We start from the raw sequence: 25,388 nt of genomic DNA on the forward strand, positions 1-25,388 counted from the left end.
GGTGACGCAGCAGAGACTTAGGAGTGAAGACGATGAGCTGGAGGAGGAGAAGAACATCAGAACCTGTCTGTGTGTGTGTGTGTGTGTGTGTGTGTGTGTGTGTGTGTGTGTGTGTGTGTGTGTGTGTGTGTGTCTGTGTGTGTGTGTGTGTGTGTCTCACAGGCTTCCTGAACGGCAGCAGGATCTGTCGTCTCAGCACGTGGAAGTAGTTCCCCGGTGAAGCGCAGTTCACCACGATCCAGTTACAGTCGTAGAGCTGACGCACCGCAAAGTCCTCGGTGATGGTCTGAAGGGAGGGGGGGGGAGGAGGAGGAAGAGAGGAGAGGAAGAGGAGGAGAGGAGGAAGAGAGGAGATGAAGGGGAGGAGGAGAGGAAGAGGAGGAAGAGAGGAGAGGAAGGGGAGTAGGAGAGGAGAGGAGGAAGAGAGGAGAGGAAGAGGAGGAGAGGAGGAAGAGAGGAGATGAAGGGGAGGAGGAGAGGAGTGGGGGAGAGGAGGAAGAGAGGAGATGAAGGGGAGGAGGAGAGGAAGAGGAGGAGTGGGGGAGAGGAGGAAGGGGAGGAGGAGGAGAGGGGGAAGAGAGGAGAGGAAGGGGAGGAGGAGAGGAGTGGGGGAGAGGAGGAAGAGAGGAGATGAAGGGGAGGAGGAGAGGAGTGGGGGAGAGGAGGAAGGGGAGGAGAAGGAGAGGGGGAAGAGAGGAGAGGAAGGGGAGGAGGAGAGGAGGAAGAGAGGAGAGGAAGAGGAGGAGAGGAGGAAGAGAGGAGAGGAAGGGGAGGAGGAGAGGAGTGGGGAAGAGGAGGAAGAGGAGAGGGGGAAGAGAGGAGGGGAGAGGAGGAAGAGAGGAGAGGGGGAAGAGGAGGAGGAGAGGAGAGGGGGAAGAGGAGAGGAGGAAGAGAGGAGAGGGGGAGGAGGAGAGGAGGAAGAGAGGAGAGGGGGAGGAGAGGAAGAGGAAGAAGAAGGAAGAAAAGGAAGGAGGTGGTGGAGAAGGAAGAAGGAGGAGGAGCAGGATATGGAGGGAGAAGGAGGAGCAGAAGGTGGAGAAGGAGAAGGAAGAAGAAAGAGGAGCAGGAGGAGAAGGAAGAAAAGGAAGGAGGAATAAGAAGGAGAGGAAGGGGAGGAGAGGAGAGGGGGAGGAAGAGAGGAGAGGAGGAAGAGGAGGAGAGGAAGGGGAGGAGGAGAGGAAGAGGAGGGAGAGAGGAGGAAGAGGAGAGGGGGAAGAGAGGAGAGGAGAGGAGGAAGAGAGGAGAGGAGAGTGAACAACCTGGTCATCATACTGAGGGTGTGTGTCTGTGTGTGTCTGTTGCCCAATTCCAATTTCCATCCCTACCCCTAGCCCTTAACCCTTGAAACGGAGCTACAATTCCTAGAGGTTGAAAGTCGACCCCTATGAACTGGGACGCCCCTTCAACAGTCACATACGTCATCAGTCGTCTCTGCTGCTTTCACATAAGCAGACGTGACGAGCTTTTAGCTTTTGCCACAAATCCTCTATTCAAAACCATGTTAACTTAATAAAATAAAATTTAATGCAGACTGATGTGTTCATTGTAAAACATGTATTTCTTGATGTAAATGTGGTGGTTTGTGTCCGTAGGCTCCAGAGCCCCGAGGCAGCGCTGCTCCTCTGTCCAATACACACAGGAAGCTTCACTTTACATTCAGACTAATAATGCTACTGATACAGCTGTTAGATTTCATCAATGAGACCAACATTTATCTCCTAAAAATAATGTAACCAGCCGGTGGTAAACCTCTAAAAACCTGCGGGTAAGTTAAAGCAGATATCAGTGGAATGTTTTTGTTAATATAAGTCCTAAATAGTCCTATTTTCCGTCAGCAATCACTTACATGAAGTATTTCAGCCTAAACACGAGTCTCTCCGTCACTCTGCTCTGCTGTAACCCGAGGAGAAAATTTTCCTTGTGGGATACAAGTGTTATCCAATGAGGGGAGAGAACGGCATGAAGGGCTGTGTGTGCAGCCAAGGGATGCGCGTGAATGTGGTGACGTAGCACGAGGACCAATTGATGCCTGACAAGGGCGGGGGCTGCTAACTCATGGTGCGTTCAAGGAAACTCGTACTTTGTGTTTTTCCTTCCTGTGAAGTCGTACCAGTTCGATCTGGTACGAGTTCACGGGTCGGAAGTTACGAGTGGCCGTTATAGGGAACTTTCACAGACAACAGGACGGTAAAAACACGAGCTACGGGTTACCTGGAACGCTACCAAGTCGTAGTTGTGACTTGAAGCTGTAACTTACGGTTTCAAAAGCCTGCCTTGAACGCAGCATTAGCCGAAACGGCCGTGCCGCTGTTATCTGCTTTAATTAGCGATGGTCTTTTCTCCCCCGGGATGACGACGGAGGTTGGCCGGCTGACCAGCTCTCCGTTGATCTGGAGCTTCACTTCTCCCAAAAACATTGGAGCAAATGTCTAAACAGCCTCATGTGGATAAACCGACCGCACATTGGGGATCTAAACAGCTACTTTATCACATGAAAAAATATTAAAACTTAACAAAGTGACGTAATAACAGCGCTACAGCGAGAAATAAAACCGCGAGATGCATTCTGGGAAACTTGTCACCCTAACCCTCGTCTGGACCAGAACCAGGACAACACCACTTCACGTGAACGCACAAAACGAAGTGTTAGGGCCACGGGGGGAACTGGAATTCACCCTGTGTGTGTGTGTGTCTGTGTGTGTGTGTCTTACAGGCATGACATCTGGGTCGTCGTTGCACATCTGGAGGAATCTCTCTGGACGAGCCGAAGAATGTTCTGGACCCTGAAACAACGACAACAACAACGGAGTCAGAGTCCAACCAGCAGGGGGAGCAGAGTGAATACGTATTCGGAAGTACAGGAATAACGCTTTGATCCCGAATAGTTTTGCTGTCCGAAGTTTCTCCTCATTATTCAGGAGCTTTTTTCTAAAGAAAAAGAAACGTTTGGATCAGCAACAGCTAGGGATGTCATGATGATTACTTGTTTTCACAATTAATCGCGGTATTAAACGCTGCACTTAATTGATCGTGCAGATTCCTAAATACCGTCCACTTTCCGAAAAAGATTATATCGGAACCAAAGTAAAGGAAGATGCACAGATACTGGTCCTTTTACCTTACGTAACACTGAATTGGTAGGAATTTGAATGTTAGAGTCATTTGTAATTTAAAAAGAAAAGATTAAAATAAACTTTTAGTACAGATAAAAGGACAAATAAACAAACGAAAATATTATGATATGATCTGCATACTACCTATTGCTGTAACATGTTATGTCAAATGTCATAAGTAAAAGAATGTTATATCAAAATGTAAAAAAGCAAAAACAAAAGAAAAAGATTATGATATGATCCGATTATGAAAAAGATTTTATTCTGTGGGTAATGGGGGCGGGACTAGATAAGCTTTTGCTTCTCCCGCTTTCCCTTTCGGCCATGTGTATTGTATTATTTGAACCAAGATGAAGTGTGATGATGATTATTTAAATTGACATGCCCGAAATAAACAAATTGATTGATTGAATTAATGACTTAAATATTTCAAACACTTCCCCCTGGGGGATTAATAACTGGTCCTATATGAAGAGTTTAGTAATGTAATTATATTTTGACTAGTTCAATTGTGTCTAGTTCACGTTAGGGTTGCTAAGAAACAGCAACTCCCAGCATGCATTGCATCACAGTAGACAGGAAGTGCTCACCGATACTTCCAGGGTCACCGTTCAACAACGTAGCATTTTTCTCATAGACAATAATGGGAAAAGAAGTTAGCGGCTATAAAACGTGTCACAAGTCTAAGGAAAGTCTAGAAGAGCCGCACGATTACATTATTTTATTCCCGCTCTAGTTAGCCCAGAGCTAAAGCGGAAGTTAGCCGGCTAGCTCGGTAGTAGCACTAGCTCGGCTGAAGTCAGTGCATCCACTTCCGGTTTCTTCCCAAATACGAATCCGAAACCGAATACAAATAGTGCACTGGTTGTACACCCCTAGTTTATGTGTGTGTGTGTGTGTGTGTGTGTGTGTGTGTGTGTGTGTGTACCATGCCCTCCATGCCGTGGGGCAGCAGCAGCACGATGCCGTTCTGTCTGACCCACTTGGCCTGACCGGGGCAGATGAACTGGTCGATGATGCACTGAGCCGTGTTGTGGAAGTCACCGAACTGGGCTTCCCACAGGATCAGAGCGTTGGGACTGGCCATCGCAAAGCCCAGCTCGAACCCTGAGGGGGGGGGGGGCAGAGAGGTCAGAGGTCAGAGGTGGAGACGTGGCTGAATGTTGGTTAAAGGGATAGTTCACCCAAAATCCAAATTTTCTGGAGGAAACACTGTCCCCGCTTGGCTAACACAAAAAAACAAATGCAAGAGAGAAATGCTGCGTGTTGCGATTGCATTTAAAGGGATAGTATCATTTTTTTAAAAGTGGGGTTGTATGATCTACAAATAGTCCCTAAGTACTTTAATTGCAGTAGAAGACTCTCTGCACTCCTCCCGTTAGCAACGCCAGCCCATAATAGCCCTGCCCAGAGATTTACAACATACAGTGTTGTGAACAGACCCAAAGAAACGGCCTATTTTCACAGCCTAAAAGAGGTTTTACCTGAAAAAAAATACACAGTTCCATTGTTCGCTATAATATAATTTTTTCCAGCCCCTCAAAGTGCAGGAAAAACACAGTTTTTATTTGGACCGAACCAACCCACGTATCCCTCCGCCCAGGGTTAGCGCCCGCCGATCAGCAGTTGGTCAGGTCCAAATAAAAACTGTTTTTCCTGCACTTTGAAGGGCTGGAAAAAATTATATTATAGTGAACAATGGAACTGTGTATTTTTTTTTCAGGTAAAACCTCTTTTAGGCCGTGAAAATAGGCCGTTTCTTTGGGTCTGTTCACAACACTGTATGTTGTAAATCTCTGGGCAGGGCTATTATGGGCTGGCGTTGCTAACGGGAGGAGTGCAGAGAGTCTTCTACTGCAATTAAAGTACTTAGGGGCTATTTGTAGATCATACAACCTCACTTTTATGAATGAGCAGCTTGTGTGAAGATATGTATAAATGTTTGCGTGTCCATACATCTGCCACTAGTACTTTCTGAGGCATATTGCACTTTAATTGATTTTACTGTATGTTTTTAGTACTTCCCTGCTGCTTTTCTCTTGTACTGTTTTTGTCTTTGTTGTGAAGCAGCACCGCTCTCTGTCCCAGAGAAATTTCTCCTACAGGAGACTAATAAATGATTTTGACTTTGACTTTAAAAAAAATGCTACTATCCCTTTAAGTGTGGGCTGAATGCTGGGACTCACCCAGGACTCCGTACTCGGACAGAGAGCTGTTGCAGACAGTGTACGGCGCCTGGTCGGGGGACAGGTGGTTCATGGGGATACAGATCCTCTTGTCCACGTTCTGGTCGTGGAGGACGTGGTGACGGTGGCTGAGAGGAGACAAACTACGTCAGCAACCAGGGACGGACATTTACAATCATTTTCTAACAGAGTATCCTAACCTTGTCGTACCTGGGCAGGGCCGTTGCTAGGAATTCTGGGCCCCCTTAAAGAATACTAAAGTGGGCCCCTCCCCCTAACTTTTCCTTTTTTTTTCTTAGACTACGTATGTATTATCATTTTTTATTTAGCCTTCTTTGTTTTGATGCTAATGCAGCATTACACTGCAAGAACTCAAGTATCTTAGCAAGAATATTTGTCTTATTTCTAGTCAAAACAAATCTCATTCTACTTAAAATAAGACTCATCATATTAAAAGCAGCTTGTTTTTAGACACTTTTTACTTCTTTCAAGCAGATTTTCACTTGGAATAAGTAGAAAAATCTGATAGTGGATCAAGTTTTTCTTCCTTATTACAAGCACAAAAAACTTACTTCCACTGGCAGATTTTTCTATTTATTGTGAATTTTTAAGTGAAAATGATCTAAAAACAAGTTAATTTTTAGGTAATGAGTCTTATTTTAAGTGGAAAGAGATTAGTTTTGACTAGAAATGAGACATTTGGACAAGAAATAAGACAAATATTCTTGGAAAGATGTAGAGTTTTTACAGTGTACTATGAGTATTAGTCAGGGTCTTACGCAGAATAAATCAGTCATACAAAGATTAGACTACTGGGGTTTTTTATGGGCCCCACTGGGCGCTGGGCCCCTAGAGTTATCATCACCTTTCTCCCCTATACAACGGCCCTGTACCTGGGTAACCGAATACTGTAATAAAAAATAAAATGACGTCATCATGTCTGACGGACAGAGCGCTGGCAGCCGGTGCATAAACAGGTTTATACAGGAATCTTGAAGTTCATTTTAATACCTTTTTAAGACTTTTTCAAGACCTTCTCAATATTTTTTAATACCTCACCGCCACTTCAAGCTGTAACCATTTACATCAGTGACACTTTTAACTGAACAGTTTTAGTTTGTGATAAAGACTCTAGACCACTATGATACAACAGAATTCAAAATAGGCTAGGATAATAAATCAAAGGCAAAGTTTATCAAAAAAAAAAAAAAAAACATTGCTCCACTATCACAAAATCAAAAACAACAATCTTCTTTTCTTTTTTATGTACCAGTTCATCTTTGTTTTTTAATAAAAATGAATAAATTCACACACTTTCACAATGTTTTTTAGGACTCAAACTCTTGGACAGTTAATTCAGAAAAGATACCTTCAAAATTTAAGACTTTATACAGTTGTGAAAAGACTTTTTTAATACTTTTTAAGTCAGGTCTTAATTTTCCCAAAACTGATTTATCACCTTTTAATACTTTTCAAGACCCGGCGGATACCCTGAGACACTAGACTGTTGCTCTAACGTGCCGTTTTTTTAATCCTAGGTTAACCGGATAATAAATTCATAACCGAGTAGCAGATTGCCTACTCGGGTACCCGGGTACTCGGGTACTCGGGTACTAGGCTTGGGCGGTATTACGGTAATACCGTATACTGCAGGTGTTTAAAAATAGCAACGGTATCAGTTTCAATACCGTCATGAAAAAATGCAATGCACTTATACAGGAGATAAGGATTAAATATTAAATAAAAAGTAATTTAATGTCTAAAATTTATTATATGTCCAGTAGCACCTATGTCAGTTAGTTTAATATGTTTTAGCCGACTACTTTTCGGTCATATAGATTTTGACTTAATTTTGACAAGACAGGGCTCCAAATGTTTTTTGTTTTTTTCCTGAGACCAATCGACCAATGAGATTTTGGTCTGCTAATGTTTAGCCCTAGTATTCAGTTTCTGAATGGTGAAATGCCACTTACGTCATCATTTTTAATTAGTCACGGTAATACCGTATACCGTGGTAAAATGTGGAGGAAGTTTGACGGTATCAAAATTTGGATACCGCCCAAGCCTATTGGGTAACCGTGCACATCCCTATCAGGACCCAGAACTGGACTGGAGAGGAGAGGCGACGACCCGTTTACCTGAACGTCCCTCGCTCCACGTCCTGTCCCGACAGCCGGATGTGGATGCCCTCCTTCAGCAGAGAGCCGAAGGCCATGTACTCGCCCAGGGCCCAGTCCACCGTGCGGTTACGGACCATCTCGGCCCGACCCTTCAGGATGCGGCTCAGACCTGAAACAGCAGAGAGTCACCGTCAGAGTCAGTCCCGAGTCCTGACGAGTCCAAAGAGAGAGAGAGAGACAGGGTTCCCACGCATCCTCGAAAACCTGGAAAATGGTTGACCAATTTTCCAGTGATGGAAAACACATGGAAATTGAAAAAAATTGTCAAATGTCCTGGAAAATCTTTGAGTTGTCCTGGAAAATTATTTACCGCATCATGACACCAGCTGCCAGAGCTCAGTTTTAACTTTTTCAGACCCCACAGAGGATTTCTTTCCCAATCCTAGTGAGAAAACTATGTCGATGTGGAGAAAACGACATTGAGTTGCTGAGTGTTTCCAGTGTTGGACCTGTCGTCTTCTCTGATGAAGGACAGATAGATTTAGACAGTGACAGAGAACTGTAGTGGTCGTGGTTTAAAAACAAAAACAACATGTTTTTGCGTTGTTCTATGATAAAATTGTCTTAATTTCTAAGCGTGTAAGATATTATGTCATAGTCTATAGATAAGTTGGAGCCGTAGACTGCACGTCTTTAAATCAGACTTCTGGGAGAGAGAATGAGAGAGAGAGAGGAAGAAACATAGAAACAAACTGGTTAAATGTACAAAATAAGCTACAACTGTGGAAAAGACTTCTCCAAAGCATGAATGGGACGGAGGATGTGTTGGCGTGATGTCATACCAGGGTTCCTACACATTTTAAATTTCCAAATTCCATACTTTTTCCAGACCCTAATTTCCGGATTTCCACAAACTTCCAAAAACTCAAACTCTTACCAAGAATATTTGTCCTATTTCTAGTCAAAATGTCATTTCTAGTCAAAACAAATCTCATTCTACTTAAAATAAGACTCATCACATAAAAAGCAGCTTGTTTTTAGACACTTTTTACTTCTTTCAAGCAGATTTTCACTTGAAATAAGTAGAAAAAATCTGATAGTGGAGCAAGTTTTTCTTCCTTATTACAAGCACAAAAAACTTACTTTCACTGGCAGATTTTTCTACTTATTTCAAGTGAAAATTTGTTTGAAACAAGTGAAAATGATCTAAAAACAAGTTAATTTTTAGGTGATGAGTCTTATTTGAAGTGGAAAGAGATTAGTTTTGACTAGAAATGAGACATTTTGACTAGAAATAAGACAAATATTCTTGGAAAGATTTTGAGTTTTTGCAGTGTCTCAGTAAAAAATGTTTTAAATAATTTGTGACATTTGAGTAAATACCGTAGATGTGTTTCACATTAATAAATCATGCAATTAATCATTTGTTTTCATTATTCTGAATTTGTATGCCATTATGAAACCAAATCATTTCCAGGATATTGTAGCTAGGTACAATAGCGCATAGGCTACAAAGTAATAATGTGAATAAGACCAAACCCAGATAAGTATTAAGATAAATATATTTCCATACATTAGTTTCCGTTTTCCATACTTTTCAAGACCTGGAAATGTATGAAATCAAATTCCATATTATTCCATACTTTCATTACTTGCGTAGGAACCCTGTCATACTGTCAGACTGTAGCAGCTGACAATGTCCTGGAAAAGTGCTGGAAAATGGTTTAGAGGAAAGAGTGGGAACCCCGAGAGAGAGAGGCGGTGCCAGACCTCCGTGGATGGTGAAGTCCTCGACGGGGACGGACGACGCCACCCCTCCGATGTGGTTCAGGTTCTCCTCGGTCAGACCCGTGGAGGAGCAGCTCATGGACTTGGGCTGACCGTCCAGAGTGAAGAAACCTGAGGACGGACGGAGCAGAGAGTCAGTACGGTGGCCAAAAAGGGCCAAACCAAACGCTGCAAATACAGAAATGATGCAAAACCAAAAATACACAAACATGTAAAACAAATGCACTTTAAAGGTGAATTTACAGTAAATTTTAGCATGAGACTAGGGTCCAGATTTACTCAGGTTTGCACAGCTTTTGCGCCTGTTAAACCTGCACAATCTGTCTCTGTTTGGTTTTGAAACATGTGAAGAGGGTCTTCAGCCTGTGCAGGTTTAGCATGAGCAAAAGCTGTGCAAAACTTAGAGAATCTGTCCCTTGATGTCCATCAGATGAACCTTGAAACATTTATTTATTGATGTAAATGTGTTTTGTGTATGTAGGCTATGCTCCGAGGCAGCGCTGCTCTTTCTGTCCAATAACACACATGAAGCTTAAAAATGCCATAGGCTACATAAAACATATTAAGCAGCAATATGTATTTAAAAGATGTTCAAGCAAACAGTTCGGTTCACGGTTTTGTGGTCATGGTTTTCGGTTCGGTTTCGTATATTTTGATCGTTGGGAAAATCAATCATGTCTCGTATATTCAGGTTAAAACTGAAAGAATGAGGCAGTCTGACATCTGATCCATCATTGTGACAGTCTGAGGTTAAAAGTAGGTGAGATTCTGGCTGCAAGAGAGTAGACCAGTTAAAATGTCTCTTAAAGCTCTGCCCCTTTAAAGGGATAGTTCACCCTAGAATGATATTTCGCTCATTATCTACTCACCCTCATGTGGACTAAGGGCTGGGAGAAGTTTCAGAGTCCACCGTCCCTTCTCTGAGTTACAGGGGGTCTTGGCGTAGCAGTGCATGTCCATATAACGGTTGCAAAGGGACACCAGAGCTCTCCGTCCAAATCTCGCGTGATTTGCAGTAACCGCACTGACGCCGGCGCAAATCACGCGAGATTTGGACGGACCAGGAAGAGGAGCTTTGAGAAGCTTCCGCTACAAACAAGCTTAAAATATAGACTTATTTAATTTTTTTCGGGACAATTACGCAATTTGGGGCTTCAGCACAAGACGGACATTACATACGAGCATCATGGAGGTATTTGGATGTTTTTTGGTGTGTGTTTTTTTACGAAGAGCTCTGGTGTCCCTTTGCAACCGTCATATGGACATGCACTGCTACGCCGAGACCCCCTGTAACTCAGAGAAGCCACGGAGGACTCTGAAACTTCTCCCAGCCCTTAGTCAACATGAGGGTGAGTAGATAATGAGCGAAATATCATTCTAGGGTGAACTATCCCTTTAAATAGTGCATACAAAATAATGTAACTTTAGCCTACTACTTTTACAACCACATTATTTACCAGCAACATAAAGTGAAACAGAGGCAGAGGTGTCCTGCCACAGTCAGTCCTCCTCCTGCTGCTGCAGCGCTAATAAATGCTAAATGTGCTAATCGCTAATTGGTCTCGACCGCGATCATGACACACGCGGTCCCATTCAGCAGACCTACTGTATACAACACACACACACACACACACACTCACCGGGCCAGGGCGAGTCCAGCCAGTGCTTGATGTGGAGGATCTTCTCGTCCTTGGAGCGAGCGTGAGCCTCCTCACAGATCTTATCGTACTTGGCGATTTCCTCCTACGAACAAGACACAGAGACGACGATGATGATGATGGTGGCCGGGTTGTGTAGTTGGTAGTTGCAGTTCTTGTGTTGTGTTGTTAGTGTGTGGTCTGTGTCGCTACCCAATTAGTGTAAATACTGGTCCGCGCATGCGCAGACCGGCCGCCATCTTTGACAGCTGCCTACGGCAACTCCACTTGGACAAACTTCATTTGGGCGCTGCCCGATTTGCGTACAAGCGGAAGTCAAAGTCTGCTTTAAGTTCTGTAAATTTAAAATACGGTACTGTGAAAACGATTTTTTTTTTTTAATAGATAGATTTTAATAGATAGATAGATACGGTAGATAGATAGATAGATAGATAGATAGATAGATAGATAGATAGATAGATAGATAGATACGATAGATAGATAGATAGATAGATAGATAGATAGATAGATAGATAGATAGATAGATAGATAGATAGACAGACAGACAGACAGACAGACAGACAGACAGACAGACAGACAGACAGACAGACAGACAGACAGACAGACAGACAGACAGACAGACAGACAGACAGACAGACAGACAGAGCAAGCACATAGGGCAGTGATCCTAAGTCAATTCAACTAAGTTTGTCCAAGTGGAGTTGCCGTACGTAGCTGTCACAAATCGGGCAGCGATGCAAATCAGTAGGGCTGGGACGATATGCTTTTCTCCCGATTCGATTCTTCTACAATTTTTTGGATGGCGATTCGATTTAAATTGTGATTCTACGATATTGCCGATTCTCTTGATTTTTAGTCTTTAGCATTTTTAACATTTATCTGCACACAAACACTGTAGGAGCCTATAAATTAACATACTCCATTATAAAGTGAACTTAAACCCTTTTCAAAACCTGTACTCTCTGTATGTAAAAAAGGCAAACAAATGCACATTGCACAATATTTAAAAAAATTCAACAACAACAAAAAAATGCAAAAATAATTTATTTTTTCAAAAAAAAAAAAAAAAAACGATTTTTGAAAGAAAAAAAACGATTTAAAAATCGTCAAAAAAGATATCGCGATATTTATGTTAATCGATTTTTTCTCCCACCCCTACAAATCGGGTAGTGACACTCTGTTCTGTGTGTGTGTGTGTGTGTGTGTGTGTGTGTGTGTCACCTCGTACTCCTGCCGGCTCACTGCTCCCTCTGCGATCAGCTTCTCGGCGTACTTCTGCAGAACCGGTTTCTGCTTCTTGATCTGCTTGTACATCAGCGGCTGCGTGAACATCGGCTCGTCCATCTCGTTGTGACCCATCCGACGGTAACACACCTGCACGCACACACACACACACACACACACACACACACACACACAGAGAGGTTACTCCAGGGCTCGCAGACTTCCCGTTGGAGCAGGCGTGACCTCAATTCAGTTCAGTTTTATTTGATAGAGAGGGACAATGTACATTGATACACATTTTAAAATAAAATGTAAATGTACCCAATTCTAGCTACCAAGCTAATTTCCATTGCCAGTCCCCCTATACTAGCTAAAATAGAAACAAACAGGTTAAGAAAAGTACAAGTACAATATTTAAAAAAGTTCTGTTCTTCTTGTTTTTTTAAGGAAAAAGAAAAAAACAGAGAAAAGTAGGATCTCATGTGGACTAAGGGCTGGGAGAAGTTTCAGAGTCCTCCGTGGCTTCTCTGAGTTACAGGGGGTCTCGGCGTAGCAGTGCATGTCCATATGACGGTTGCAAATGGATACCAACTGTCTTCGTAACAAAAAGACACACCAAAAAACATCCAGATACCTCCATGCTGCTCGCATGTAATGTCCGTCTTGTATTGAAGCGGGAAGAGGAGCTTCGAGAAGCTTCCACTACAAAACAAACTTAAAGCAGAAGTAAGCGATATATTTGTGTTAATCTAAGTCTTAAATAGTTGTATCTTCCGACAGCAATCACTTCTATAGAGTGTTTGGTCTGAAACACGGGTCTGTCAGTCACTCTGCTCTGCTCTGAGCCCAGGAGAAAACTTTCCTTGTATCCTACAACCTTTATCCAATGAGGAGAGAGAACGGCATAAAGGGGCAGTCCTCTCTGTGTGTGCAGCCAAGGGATGCGCCTGAATGTGGTGACGTAGGGACGAGGGCCAATAGATCCATGACGAGGGCGGGGGCTGCTAACTCCGTCGGCTGACAAGAAGTTATGGTGCGTTCAAGGCAACTCGTAACTCGTGTTTTTCCGACCTGTGAAGTCGTACCAGTTCGATCTGGTACGAGTTCACGGGTCAGAAGTTACGAGTGGCCGTTATAGTGACTTTCACAGGTAAAACAGGTCGGAGAAACACGAGTGGGTTGCCTGGAACGCTACAAAGTCGTAAGTTGTGACTTGAAGCTGTAATTTACGGTTTCAAAAGCCTGCCTGGAACGCAGCATTAGCCAAAACGACCGGATCGCTTACTTCTGCTTTAACACATAGACTTATTTAATTTTTTTTGGGACAATTTCTCATGTTGGGGCTTCAATACAAGACGGACATTACATACGAGCAGCATGGAGGTATTTGGATGTTTTTTGGTGTGTCTTTTTGTTACGAAGACAGTTGGTATCCATTTGCAACCGTCATATGGACATGCACTGCTACGCCGAGACCCCCTGTAACTCAGAGAAGCCACGGAGGACTCTGAAACTTCTCCCAGCCCTTAGTCCACATGAGGGGGAGGAGATAATGAGGGACATTTCATTTTTGGGTGAACTATCCCTTTAAGGGTTAGTGCCAGAAGGGGGAGGGGACTGACCAGGTCGACCACCACGTCCTTGTGGAAGGTGGCCCTCCACTCGGCCGCCACCTTGCAGACGTAGATGACGGCCTCGGGGTCGTCGGCGTTGACGTGGAAGATCGGAGCGTTGACGACTCGAGCCACGTCGGTGGGATAGGGGGACGACCGGGCCATACGAGGGTCTGTGGTGAAGCCGATCTGCAACACACCACACCAGCGTCACACAGGGAAACAGTCTCTAGGATTGTGACACATCCGGGACTTAGCCCATAAGACAAGGCATCAAGGCATTTCATGGTTACCAGTTAATACCAAATAGGCTAGCAGTTTTCACAAACTTCCCTCAATAGACCGAATCTCCTTGTTGTTTACATTCTACTTCCTGGTAGAAAACCAGCTGTAATTTGAATGAGATCAATAGTAACGAACGAGAGTTTAGCTATATATCATATTTTTCACGCCCTATCACCGTTTAGACAAATCTGAAATGATTGAAGAAACATTACTATTTCTGTGTGTGTGTTTTGTGTTGCTGTGTGTTGTATTTATTCAGTTTGGGGGAATCACAGTGTCTAGAAAGCATCAGTGGTTCAGCTGACAGGGACAGCTAGCGGTAGCTAAGCTAACGGTAGCTAAGCTGACGGCGGTAGCTAAGCTAACGGTAGCTAAGCTAACATCAGGACGTCAGCTGTTAAAACCCTCCCGTTGTGGGACACGACATGAAACTACTCCAGTTAGCTCAGTCATGTTGGAACTCAGATATCCGCTGGAGAAAATATTTTTTCATGGAGCGTTTATTGAGTCACTGAGTTATTAAAGTTAAACAGGTAGCTAACCGTTAGCCCGGCTATCTCTGATAACCATGACTAATTACAAAAATGTGCACACGTAAATAGTAATGTTTGTCCAATCATTGGTTTTATAGACTTTACAAACATCAGATTAGTCTAAACGGTGATATAGTGACATGAAAAATTAGATTTATATAGTGAAACTCTCGTCCGTCACTATTGTTCTCATGCTGGTTTTCTACCCGGAAGTAGAATGTAAACAACAAGGCGATTCGTCCTATAGCCCAGGCACAAAAATGCCCCATTCATCATGTTGAACATATCAAATAATTATTTTTAGGTACACAATTCTCACACACTACAATTGCATTTACAGACAGATGCTAATAATAACAGATCGTTTTTCCCCATGTAATATCAACTAGCTGCTAGCTAGCTAACGTTAGCTACTTCCCTAGTAGTTCCAGCTGCAACACTCTTTTTGAAATTCTACATTTTTACATAATTTCTATTCCCATCACCACTTTGGTTGCTGACCACTTTTGGGGGGAAAAACATGGAAATCTTTTTGTGACATCTTGTTACACTTCAGCTGCTACGACCCAAAGACAGCTGAACAGCTCGCTGTTGTCAAGTGGCCTGCTGCCTGACGCCGCTGTTTTGGGTAAATGACGTCACGTGCGACCAGGAGGTGTTAACCACTTGTGTGCCAAAGCCAAAGTAGTGGCTTTAAAAAAAAAATAAATAATTAATTGTTACTCAAACCTGTCCAAAAACACTGTTTTATCAAAGCATCAACATAAGATAACTGTAGTTTGAGGATGTGATCTTTAGTCTAGGGATGCCACTGGCGTCACGTCGCCATGGCGTCGTCACGGTGCCTGACTCACCTGAACCCGCTCCCACTTCCTGTTTACTGTGCGGCCGTTACCTGGTTGTTGACGACGACGTGCACGGTGCCGTGCGTGGTGTAGGACGGCAGGTCAGCCAGGTGGAAGGTTTCGTAGACGACACCCTGACCCGCGAACGCTGCGTCGCCGTGGAGAAGGATGGACATCACCTACACACACACACACACACACAAAGACACACACAGACACACACACACAGTGAGAGGTGCAGAACACACAGCTGTTGGACTGTTGGTCGGGCTGAATGTGAATGGAGGCGGGACTAGATCAGCTTTAGCTTCTCCCGCTTTCCCTTTCCGCCATGTGTATTGTATTATTTGAACTAATATGAAGTGTGATGATGATGATTTAATTGACATGTCCCAAATAAACAAATAAATAAATAAATGTCGGCTGTGTGTTGACTAAGTGTCGGCCGAACGTTGGCTGAATGTTGGTTGGTGATCAGCTGAATGTCGGCTGAATGTTGGTTAAGTGTCGGCTGAATGTTGGTTAAGTGTCGGCTGAATGTCGGCTGAATGTTGGTTAAGTGTCGGCTGAATGTTGGCTGAATGTTGGTTAAGTGTCGGCTGAATGTTGGTTAAGTGTCGGCTGAATGTTGGTTAAGTGTCGGCTGAATGTTGGTTAAGTGTCGGCTGAATGTTGGCTGAATGTTGGTTAAGTGTCGGCTGAATGTTGGTTAAGTGTCGGCTGAATGTTGGTTAAGTGTCGGCTGAATGTTGGTTAAGTGTGGGCTGAATGTCGGCTGTGTGTCGGCTGAATGTCGGCTGAGCGTCGGCTGGTGATCAGCTGAGTGTGGGCTGGTAGTCGGCTCACCCTCTTGCCGTCGTTGTCTCCGCAGTAGAACTGCTCGGCCTTGGTCTTGCCCTGCACCACGGGGTCCACGGCCTCCAGGTGGGAGGGGTTGGCCACCAGGGACAGCGTGATGTTCCTGTCCGTCACGCGGTTGATACGGCGATGGTACATCCCCAGGTGGTACTTCACGTCTCCAGAGCCCTGAGCGGGGGAGAAAAACACGGAGGAGCTTTGTAGCATCGGCAGGACTTTACAGCGGTGTGATGATGTCAGCAGTGATGAGGTTTGTTGTTTTATATTCATCATTTTAATTGATATATATGTACATTTCTTTTTTTAATAGATACTAGGGCTGGGACTCGATTAAAAAAATTAATCGAATTAATTAGAGGCTTTGTAATTAATTAATCGCAATTAATCGCATATAAATATTTGACCTGAGGACAGTGAGAAGCATTTTTTTTTCACATGGATTTTAGTATACCATTGAATGACTGAATACATAAGCTTAAGCATTCAAGGTGGTACTTAACCAAGACCAACAGACTAGGGATGCAAATTATCCATTAATTCATTAATCGATATTTGATCCATACAGATTAAATGGTCTTTCCTTCCAATACACTATGATGATTACTGTAGTATTTAACTAGGCTACTTAAATCACAGTAGCATAAACTGATTTGTTGAACTCAGCCTGATGTAAACATTAATAAAACTCAGTAACCAATCACACAGCTCCATGTTGTCCCTGTGTGATGTTCAGGGACAGGCCAGGACAGTCTGAAGACAGAGCTCTGAGGGTGAAGTCCTGTCATAATGAGATGAGCTGCACCTGTGACAGTGACAGGTCATAGATATAGCGCTGCAGCTGAGCAATTAGCGCGATATAGCGCATTTAGCGCGATTAAAATGCGTTAATTTTTTTAACGCGTTAATTTTTGTGTAATTAATTAATTGTAATTAGCGCGTTAAAAGTCCCGGCCATAATAGATACATATTCTATTCCTTCGGCACCTTTAAATTGATGCTGATGGTGCAGTCCAAACATACAAATGGTGCAGTTTAGACCCAGAGACTGTGGCAATACTGAGGCAAGATGCAATATATACAGCAGAAAGTGCAATAATTATTTATTACTTGTATGAACTATGAACTTAGTCGTACTGTCTGTAAGTGATCTGTGTTGGTTGTGTGTTTGAGTATGTGAAATGGTGTATGGTTTTAAAATCTGTTTTGCAGGATGTACTACAGCATTGATTGTCCAAGACAATTAAAGTTTATTTTGATTGATTTGATTTCGATGAGGTCGTTACCTCGTCGGCAGCTTCCAGCTTGGAGTCGAACTGACAGAAGATCTGCTCCAGCTCTTTACGGATCACGTTGGCCAGGACGTTCAGACGGCCCCTGGTCACAGAGAGAGGGTGAGACAACACAACACAACACAACACAACACAACACAACACAACACAACGCAACACAACACAACACAACACAACACAGGCCTGAGTGTGTGTCTGTCCCATTTCTCCACACTTGGCTCAGTGCGTAAGTGTGATGGAGTGGGCATATAGGACGAATCTCCTTGTTGTTTACAACTACTTCCTGGTAGAAAACCAGCATGAGAACAATAGTGACGGACGAGAGTTTCACTATATTTATCTAATTTTTCATGTCACTATATCACCGTTTAGACTAATCTGATGTTTGTAAAGTTTATAAAACCAATGATTGGACAAACATTACTATTTCTGTGTGCACATTTTTGTAATTAGTCATGGTTATCATAGATTAGTCGGGCTAACGGTTAGCTACCTGTTTAACTTTAATAACTCAGTGACTCAATAAACGCTCCATGAAAAAATATTTTCTCCAGCGGATATCTGAGTTCCAACATGACTGAGCTAACTGGAGTAGTTTCATGTCGTGTCCCACAACGGGAGGGTTTTAACAGCTGACGTCCTGCTGTTAGCTTAGCTACCGCTGTTAGCTTAGCTACCGTTAGCTGTCCCTGTCAGCTGAACCACTGATGCTTTCTAGACACTGTGATTCCCCCAAACTGAATAAATACAACACATAGCAACACAAAACACACACACAGAAATAGTAATGTTTCTTCAATAATTTCAGATTTGTCTAAACGGTGATAGGGCGTGAAAAATATGAGATATAGCTAAACTCTCGTTCGTTACTATTGATCTCATTCAAATTACAGCTGGTTTTCTACCCGGAAGTAGAATGTAAACAACAAGGAGATTCGGTATATAGGGACAGGCCCTGAGTCAGAGTGTGTGTCTGTGTGTTACCTGTGGGGCATGCCCATGATGACGTTCTCCACTCCGTTCTCCGACGACTTATCGATGATGGTTTTCAGAGCCGGGATCAAGGACTCGCATCCCTCCAGACCAAAACGCTTCTCTGCAGACCACTTCTTCTGCAGGAACTCCTCGAACCTACACACACACACACACACACACACACAGACACAGACACACACACACACACACACACACAGTGAGGTGGAGCAGTGTAGTTGTGTAGTTCAATGGTTCTCAACCTTTTGTACATCAAGGACCCTAAATTGACACAAATTAGACGACGGACCCCCATTGGACCAAATTTAGAAGTAAACACCAGAAATACACAAATATTTGTTCTGAGACTGAAGAACATTACTTTTTTATACATTTAAATTAGGGCCAATGGCCTGAATTATTGGAAATATTATAGAGAAATTTCTGGAAAAATGTGGTTCAATTTCTCCAAAAACATTTAAACATTTCTAGGAATAAGTGGTAAAAATTCTCCCAAAAAAAAGTAAAAAAGTAAAAAAAAAAATCTTTAAAAAAAAGGGGTAAAATTTCTCGTAAAAAAAGTTCAAAATAAAAATAAAAAACTAAATATTTTCTAGAAAAAAGTGGTAACATTTCTAAAAGAAAAAAGTTTTTTTTTTTTAATCTAGAAAAAGTGGTAAAATAAAAAAAAAACCTTCTAGAAAAAAGTGGTAAAATTTCTCGTAAAATTTTTTTTTCAAAATAAGAAAGTAAAAAAAAAAAATAAAAATAAAAAAATGTTTATTTTATTATTCACATGTAAATTGTGCTAATGCTAAGCTAACAACTAGCCTACAGCTATTTGCATAATCATTCCTGTGAATGTATTAGCCTATGTTAGTTTAGTGACAATACAGTTAATTGTTTTGTATCATTTCAGTTTTTTATTTGACAAATAACTTTTCTAGAATTTTTAAACTTTTGAGAATTGTCAATTTTTTTTCTTTAGAAATGATTCTTTTATTTTTTTTTAAAGAAATTTTTACCACTTTTTCTAGAATTTTTTCCAAACTTTTTTTTTTGAATTCTTTTGCCACACATTTTCTAAAATTGTTTTTGTGAACTTTTTAACCAATTTTTTCTCAACTTTTTTGAGGAATTACTACTTTTTTACTTAGAAATGTTAACACTTTCTAGAATTTTTAAAAAACGGAGAAATTTTTCCACTGTTTTCTAGAATTGTTTTTGTGAAATTTGACCACTTTTTTCTAGAATTTTTTGTAACTTTTTATTTTTTTGAAATCTCTCAACTTTTTTCCAGAATTTTCTCTACAATATTTCCAAGAATGCACGCCATGAACGCACATTGACTAAAAAACGTGACGTTCTTCAGTCTCAGAACAAATATTTGTGTATTTCTGGTGTCTGCTTCAAGTTTGAGAACCACGGGTGTAGTTGTGTAGTTGTAGTTGTGTAGCAGTAGTTGTGTAGTAGTTGTGTAGCAGTAGTTGTGTAGCAGTAGTTGTGTAGTAGTTGTGTAGCAGTAGTTGTGTAGCAGTAGTTGTGTACCTGGTGGAGCGGACCATGCGGGCCAGCAGCGTCCTCTTCTCCTCCAGAGTGAACTGCATGACCCCCGGAGTCTCAAACTTCTGCCTGATCCACTGACACTGCTCCAGGTCGTTGATGAACATGAACTCCACGCCGATGTGCTGGCAGTACGCCATCTGGGGCACGACCACAAGGAAACGTTGTATCCACAGTTTGGACGTCACGATTACTTGTTTTCACAATTAATCGCGGTATTAAAGGATAATTTCCGTTTTTTTACAACCTGGACCTTATTTCTAGCATAAAATACGATCATTTACTCACCCAGATAACTTTGGTGTCATTTGGAGTCGTTTTGACAAAATTAGCCCCAGTGGAGCGGCGTGTATATCCGTATAATGCGAGAACACGGGGCAGCGCAATGCAGCCTCTAAATAACACATTATCCGCCGCCAAACTCGTTCATCTCACCAAAATTTAGTTCTGATAGGCTAGTGCTATTCCCCTCTGAGTCCGGGGTTAGCTGTTATCAACATCCGGGGTCTGTAGGTTGACCTACTGACCTCTGACCTGGATGATGTCATCTCTGAGCGCCGCGCAGCTCATTCTGATAATAATAATCTCAACTAGCCGGAGCTTTAGTGAGTCCAGGTTGAGGAGAGGAAGCCTGTGGAAGCTGAACTTCATCCAGCTGCTCATTTTGTTCTGACAAGTCAGAAACACACAGAAACCAACCGTAGCATTAGCGGTAGCAAGTTAGCCGCGCCAGGCAGCGCTCGGAGATGACATCATCCAGGTCAGAGGTCAGTAGGTCAACCTACAGACCCCGGATGTTGATAACAGCTAACCCCGGACTCAGAGGGGAATAGCACTAGCCTATCAGAATTAATATTGGTGAAATGAAGGAGTTTTGCGGCGGATAATGTGTTATTTAGAGGCTGCATTGCGCTGCCCCGTGTTCTCGCATTATACGGATATACGCGCCGCTCCACTGGGGCTAATTTCGTCAAAACGACTCCAAATGACACCAAAGTTGTCTGGGTGAGTAACATGATCGTATTTTATGCTAGAAATAAGGTCCAGGTTGTAAAAAATGGAAATTATCCTTTAAATTCCGCAATTAATTAATCGTAAACATTTCTCAATACCGTCACTTTCCATAAAAAGATTGTCGCAACCACATCGGCAGATCAGGATTGTAAGGATCAATGTAACATTGAATTGGTAGGAATTTAAATGTTAGCGTGTCATTAAAAAAAAAAAAAAAGATTAAAATTTGGTATAGATGATAAATCATCACTGAAATAATTCAAACATTTCCTTGGATGATCAATAATTGGTCCTACATTAATAGATACTTAGAATATTTTGTGTATATAATCAGAAATGTAAATATATTTTGACTCTGGTTTTAAAACCTTCATAGAGTTGTGAAATTACGTAATTAATGCATAATAATCGTTATGATCGCAACACCGCGATTATTTCTCTGACAATAATTGTAAGAAAATCTATAATCGTGACATCACTAATCCATAGTTCATTCACGATCCTCTCCCAGAAACCCCCTTATTCAGGGTGGCCGCACAGTGCCACACATAATACATAAAATAAATAAAAATATTTATGTATATTTATATTTCTGCCTTTGAACAGTCAAGCGCTGCCTTCGTCTTCTGACACTTACGTCCATCTTCCTCAGAGTGACGTATCGCAGGACGAGAATTTAAAAGAAAACACCTGCAAACAGCAACCGGACTTCTTTGAAATGTCCGAAATGTCACTTTTATTTTGAGAAAACCTGTGATGGAAACAACAGCTGATGAGTATGTGTGTGTGTGTGTGTGTGTGTGTGTGTGTGTGTGTGTGTGTGTGTGTGTGTGTGTGTGTGTGTGTGTGTGTGTGTGTGTGTGTGTGTGTGTGTGTGTGTTACCTCCAGGCGGCGGATGATCTCCTTCAGGGGGAGCGCGCTCTCTGAGCCGCCGATGAAGGTGGTGGTCGGCAGCCGGAACACCTTGTCCAGGTCGGAGTCATCCAGACCGTAGAAGCCTACATGTCCCATGATGCACCACGGGGACAGGAAGAGGAGGAGGGAGGGAGGGGAGGGGGGGAGAGGGAGGGAGGGAGAGGGGGGTTAAGGGAGATAAAGGGGGGAGGAGGTGAGGAGAGGAGAGGAGAGGAGGTCACAGAGATGTGAGAAACATGCACAGGTGAGTTAGTGTCAACCAAGATGGAGGAGAAACAGACACATGGAGGCATGCAGAGGAGGAGGAGGAGGAGGAGGAGGAGGAGGGGGGGAGGAGGAGGAGGGAGGAGGAGGAGGAGGGGGGGGGGAGAGGAGGGAGGAGGAGGAGGAGGGGGGGGGGGAGGAGGAGGAGGGAGGAGGAGGAGGAGAGGGGGGGGGGGAGAGGAGGAGGAGGGAGGAGGAGGAGAGGAGGGGGGAGGAGGAGGAGGGAGGAGGAGGAGAAAGACGAGGGAAAAGGAGGAGGAAGGAGGAGCAGGAGGGGGAAGAGGAGGAGAAAGAGGAGGAGGGGGGGAAGAGGAGGAGGGAAGAGGAGGAAGAGGAGGAGGAGGAGGGGGAAGAGGGAGGAGGAGTAGGAGGGAGGAAGAGGAGGAGGAGGAGGATGGGAAGAGGGAAGAGGAGGAGGAGGAGGGTGAAGAGGAAGAGGAGGAGGAGGAGAAAGGGGAGGAGGAGGAAGGTGAAGAGGAGGAGGAGGAAAAGGAGGGGGAAGAGGAGGAACAGGAGGAGGGAGGTAGAGGAAGAGGGAAGAGGAGGAGGAAGGGGGAGGGGGAGGAGGAGGAAGAGGAGGGGGGAAGAAGAGGGAGGAGGAGGAGGGGGGAAGAGGAAGAGGAAGAGGAGAGGAGGAAGAGGAGAGGAGGAGGGGGGAAGAGGAGGAGGAGGAGCAGGAGAAGGGGGAAGAGGAGGAGGAGGAGGGGGGAAGAGGAAGAGGAGGAGGGAAGAGGAGGAAAAGGAGGGAGGAGGAGCAGGAAGAGGAGGAGGGAGGAGGAGGGGGAAGAGGAAGAGGAGAGGAGGAAGAGGAGGGGGGAAGAGGAAGAGCAGGGGGAAGAGGAGGAGGAGGAAGAAGAAGAGGGAAGAGGAGGAGGAAGAGGAGGTGAGAAGAGGAAGAGGAGGAGGAGGGGGGAAAATGAGAAGGAAGAGGAAGAGGAGGGGGGAAGAGGTGGAGGAGGGAAACGAGGGATCAAAGGTCAAACACAAAGAGATGAAGATAGAAGCAGAGAGACTTCGTTAGTGTCGTTCACATCAAAACGCTCTGAGCTCAGTTTCCTCTTCAACACAACGTGGATTCATCCGCCGCTGAAAGTAGTCCCAGTCCCATTAAAACATTAAAACCACTTCCCTCGTTGCTCGTTGGGGAGTATGATAGTATGTATACGGCTTTCAATCCATTTGAAAAAAAGAAAATAAACTAATTAATCGCACAATTTTCTGGAATTAAACGCGATTAATTGATCAACTAATTAATTAATTGCATTTGTCGCCTTAAGACTGAAGCTCATAACGAATATTTATTTATGTTAAATCATCAAATTAACGTAGAATTAACACAAAGAAAGTATATTTAAACAGGACTGTTGACCCAATCTGTTCCCTTCCTCCATCCTTCCTTTCTCCCTTCCCTCCATTTTTCTTTCCTAGATTCATCTATCTTACCTTCCTTTCTCCCTTCCTTCCTTCCATTTTTCTTTCCCTCCTTTTTCCCTTCCTTCCGTCCTTCGTTCCCTTCATCCTGACTTTTTCATCCTTCCTCTTTTGATCTAATTGACCCATTCTGTTCCTTCCCTCCATTTTTCTTTCCACAATCCTTTTTTCCTTCCTTACTTCATCCTTCCTTCTTGACCCAATCTTTTCATCTATCTTACCTTCCTTTCTCTCTTCCTTCTTTCCACAATCCTTTCCCCCTTCCTTCCTAGACCTAATCTGTTCCTTCCCTCCATTTTTCTTTCCTTCCGTCCTTCGTCCTGACTTCTTCATCCTTCCTCTTTTGATCTAATTGACCCAATCTGTTCCCTTCCTCCATCCTTCCTTTCTCCCGCTTCCTTCCCTCCATTTTTCTTTCCTTCCTTTTTCACTTCCTTCCGTCCTTCGTTCCCTTCATCCTGACTTCTTCATCCTTCCTCTTTTGATCTAATTGACCCATTCTGTTCCTTCCCTCCTTTTTCCTTTCCTTCCTTTTTCCTTTCCTTCCTTCCCTTCATCCTTACTTCCTTTTTGACCCAATTATTTCATCTATCTTACCTTCCTTTCTCCCTTCCTTCTTTCCACAATCCTTTTCCCCTTCCTTCCTTGACCTAATCTGTTCCATCCCTCCATTTTTTCGTCCTGTCTTCTTCATCCTTCCTCTTTTGATCTAATTGACCCATTCTGTTCCTTCCCTCCATTTTTCTTTCCTTCCTTCTTTCCACAATCCTTTTTTCCTTCCTTCCTTCCCTTCGTCCTTACTTCTTCCTTCCTTTTTGACCCAATCTTTTCATCTATCTTACCTTCCTTTCTACCTTCCTTCTTTCCACAATCGTTTTCCCCTTCCTTCCTTCCATCCTTACTTCTTCCTTCCTTTTTGACCCAATATTTTCATCTATCTAACCTTCGTTTCTCCCTTCTTTCCACAATCCTTTTCCCCTTCCTTCCGCTTCCTTCCCTCCATTTTTCTTTCCTTCCTTTTTCCCTTCTTTCCCTTCGTCCTTCCCTTCTTCATCCTTCCTCTTTTGATCTAATTGACCCATTTTGTTCCTTCCCTCCATTTTTCTTTCCTTCCTTCCACAATCCTTCCTTCCTTCCTTCCCTTCATTATTACTTCTTCCTTCCTTTTTGACCCAATCTTTTCATCTATCTTACCTTCCTTCTTTCCACAATCCTTTTCCCCTTCCTTCCTTGACCTAATCTGTTCCTTCCCTCCATTTTTCTTTCCTTCCGTCCTGACTTCTTCATCCTTCCTCTTTTGATCTAATTGACCCATTCTGTTCCTTCCTTCTTTCCACAATCCTTTTCCCCTTCGTCCTTACTTCTTCCTTCCTTTTTGACCCAATCTTTTCATCTAACTTACCTTCCTTTTTCCCTTCCTTCTTTCCTCCCATATCTCCCTTTGTCCTTCCTTCCTCCTTTCCCTTCGTCCTTCCTTCCCTGACCCAGAAGGACAACAGGAGGGTTAAACATTCCTGTTGAGGCTGTTAAAATGTCCTCAATGAGGTAGTTTCCAGTAAACTCTGGACTATCTCCCTTCAGGACACTTGGGTTGCAGTGGACGAGCAGTGTGGAGGAATATTAAATGTTTTTTTGTGTAGTTTTATGGACGTTTTTGTGTCAAGTCCTAATAATTACTCTCATATATATATATATATATATATATGTATATATGTT

The 25,388-nt window shown here is 43.2% G+C and overlaps 1 protein-coding gene across 1 annotated transcript in view; it reads right to left on the bottom strand.

Moving 5' to 3' along the window:
* Positions 1-25,388, bottom strand: part of ogdha (oxoglutarate dehydrogenase a) — a 64,837-nt gene that overhangs the window by 11,370 nt on the left and 28,079 nt on the right. The window contains exons 6-21 of the mRNA XM_085785717.1: positions 21,945-22,060; positions 20,033-20,187; positions 18,497-18,643; positions 17,507-17,597; positions 16,212-16,391; positions 15,416-15,544; positions 13,712-13,891; positions 12,087-12,239; positions 10,848-10,950; positions 9,190-9,318; positions 7,438-7,588; positions 5,300-5,427; positions 4,042-4,220; positions 2,712-2,783; positions 161-286; positions 1-37 (exon numbers count right to left, since the gene is read on the bottom strand). The exon at positions 1-37 is cut by the window's left edge and continues 36 nt beyond it. Coding sequence (XP_085641843.1) covers positions 1-37; positions 161-286; positions 2,712-2,783; positions 4,042-4,220; positions 5,300-5,427; positions 7,438-7,588; positions 9,190-9,318; positions 10,848-10,950; positions 12,087-12,239; positions 13,712-13,891; positions 15,416-15,544; positions 16,212-16,391; positions 17,507-17,597; positions 18,497-18,643; positions 20,033-20,187; positions 21,945-22,060 — 2,076 coding nt within the window. The remainder of the gene's footprint in view (positions 38-160; positions 287-2,711; positions 2,784-4,041; positions 4,221-5,299; positions 5,428-7,437; positions 7,589-9,189; positions 9,319-10,847; positions 10,951-12,086; positions 12,240-13,711; positions 13,892-15,415; positions 15,545-16,211; positions 16,392-17,506; positions 17,598-18,496; positions 18,644-20,032; positions 20,188-21,944; positions 22,061-25,388) is intronic.

Source organism: Trachurus japonicus, chromosome 9 (assembly GCF_045865225.1).
Source record: "Trachurus japonicus isolate A0001 chromosome 9, Traja_1.0".
In the NCBI taxonomy this organism is placed as follows: Eukaryota; Metazoa; Chordata; class Actinopteri; order Carangiformes; family Carangidae; genus Trachurus; species Trachurus japonicus.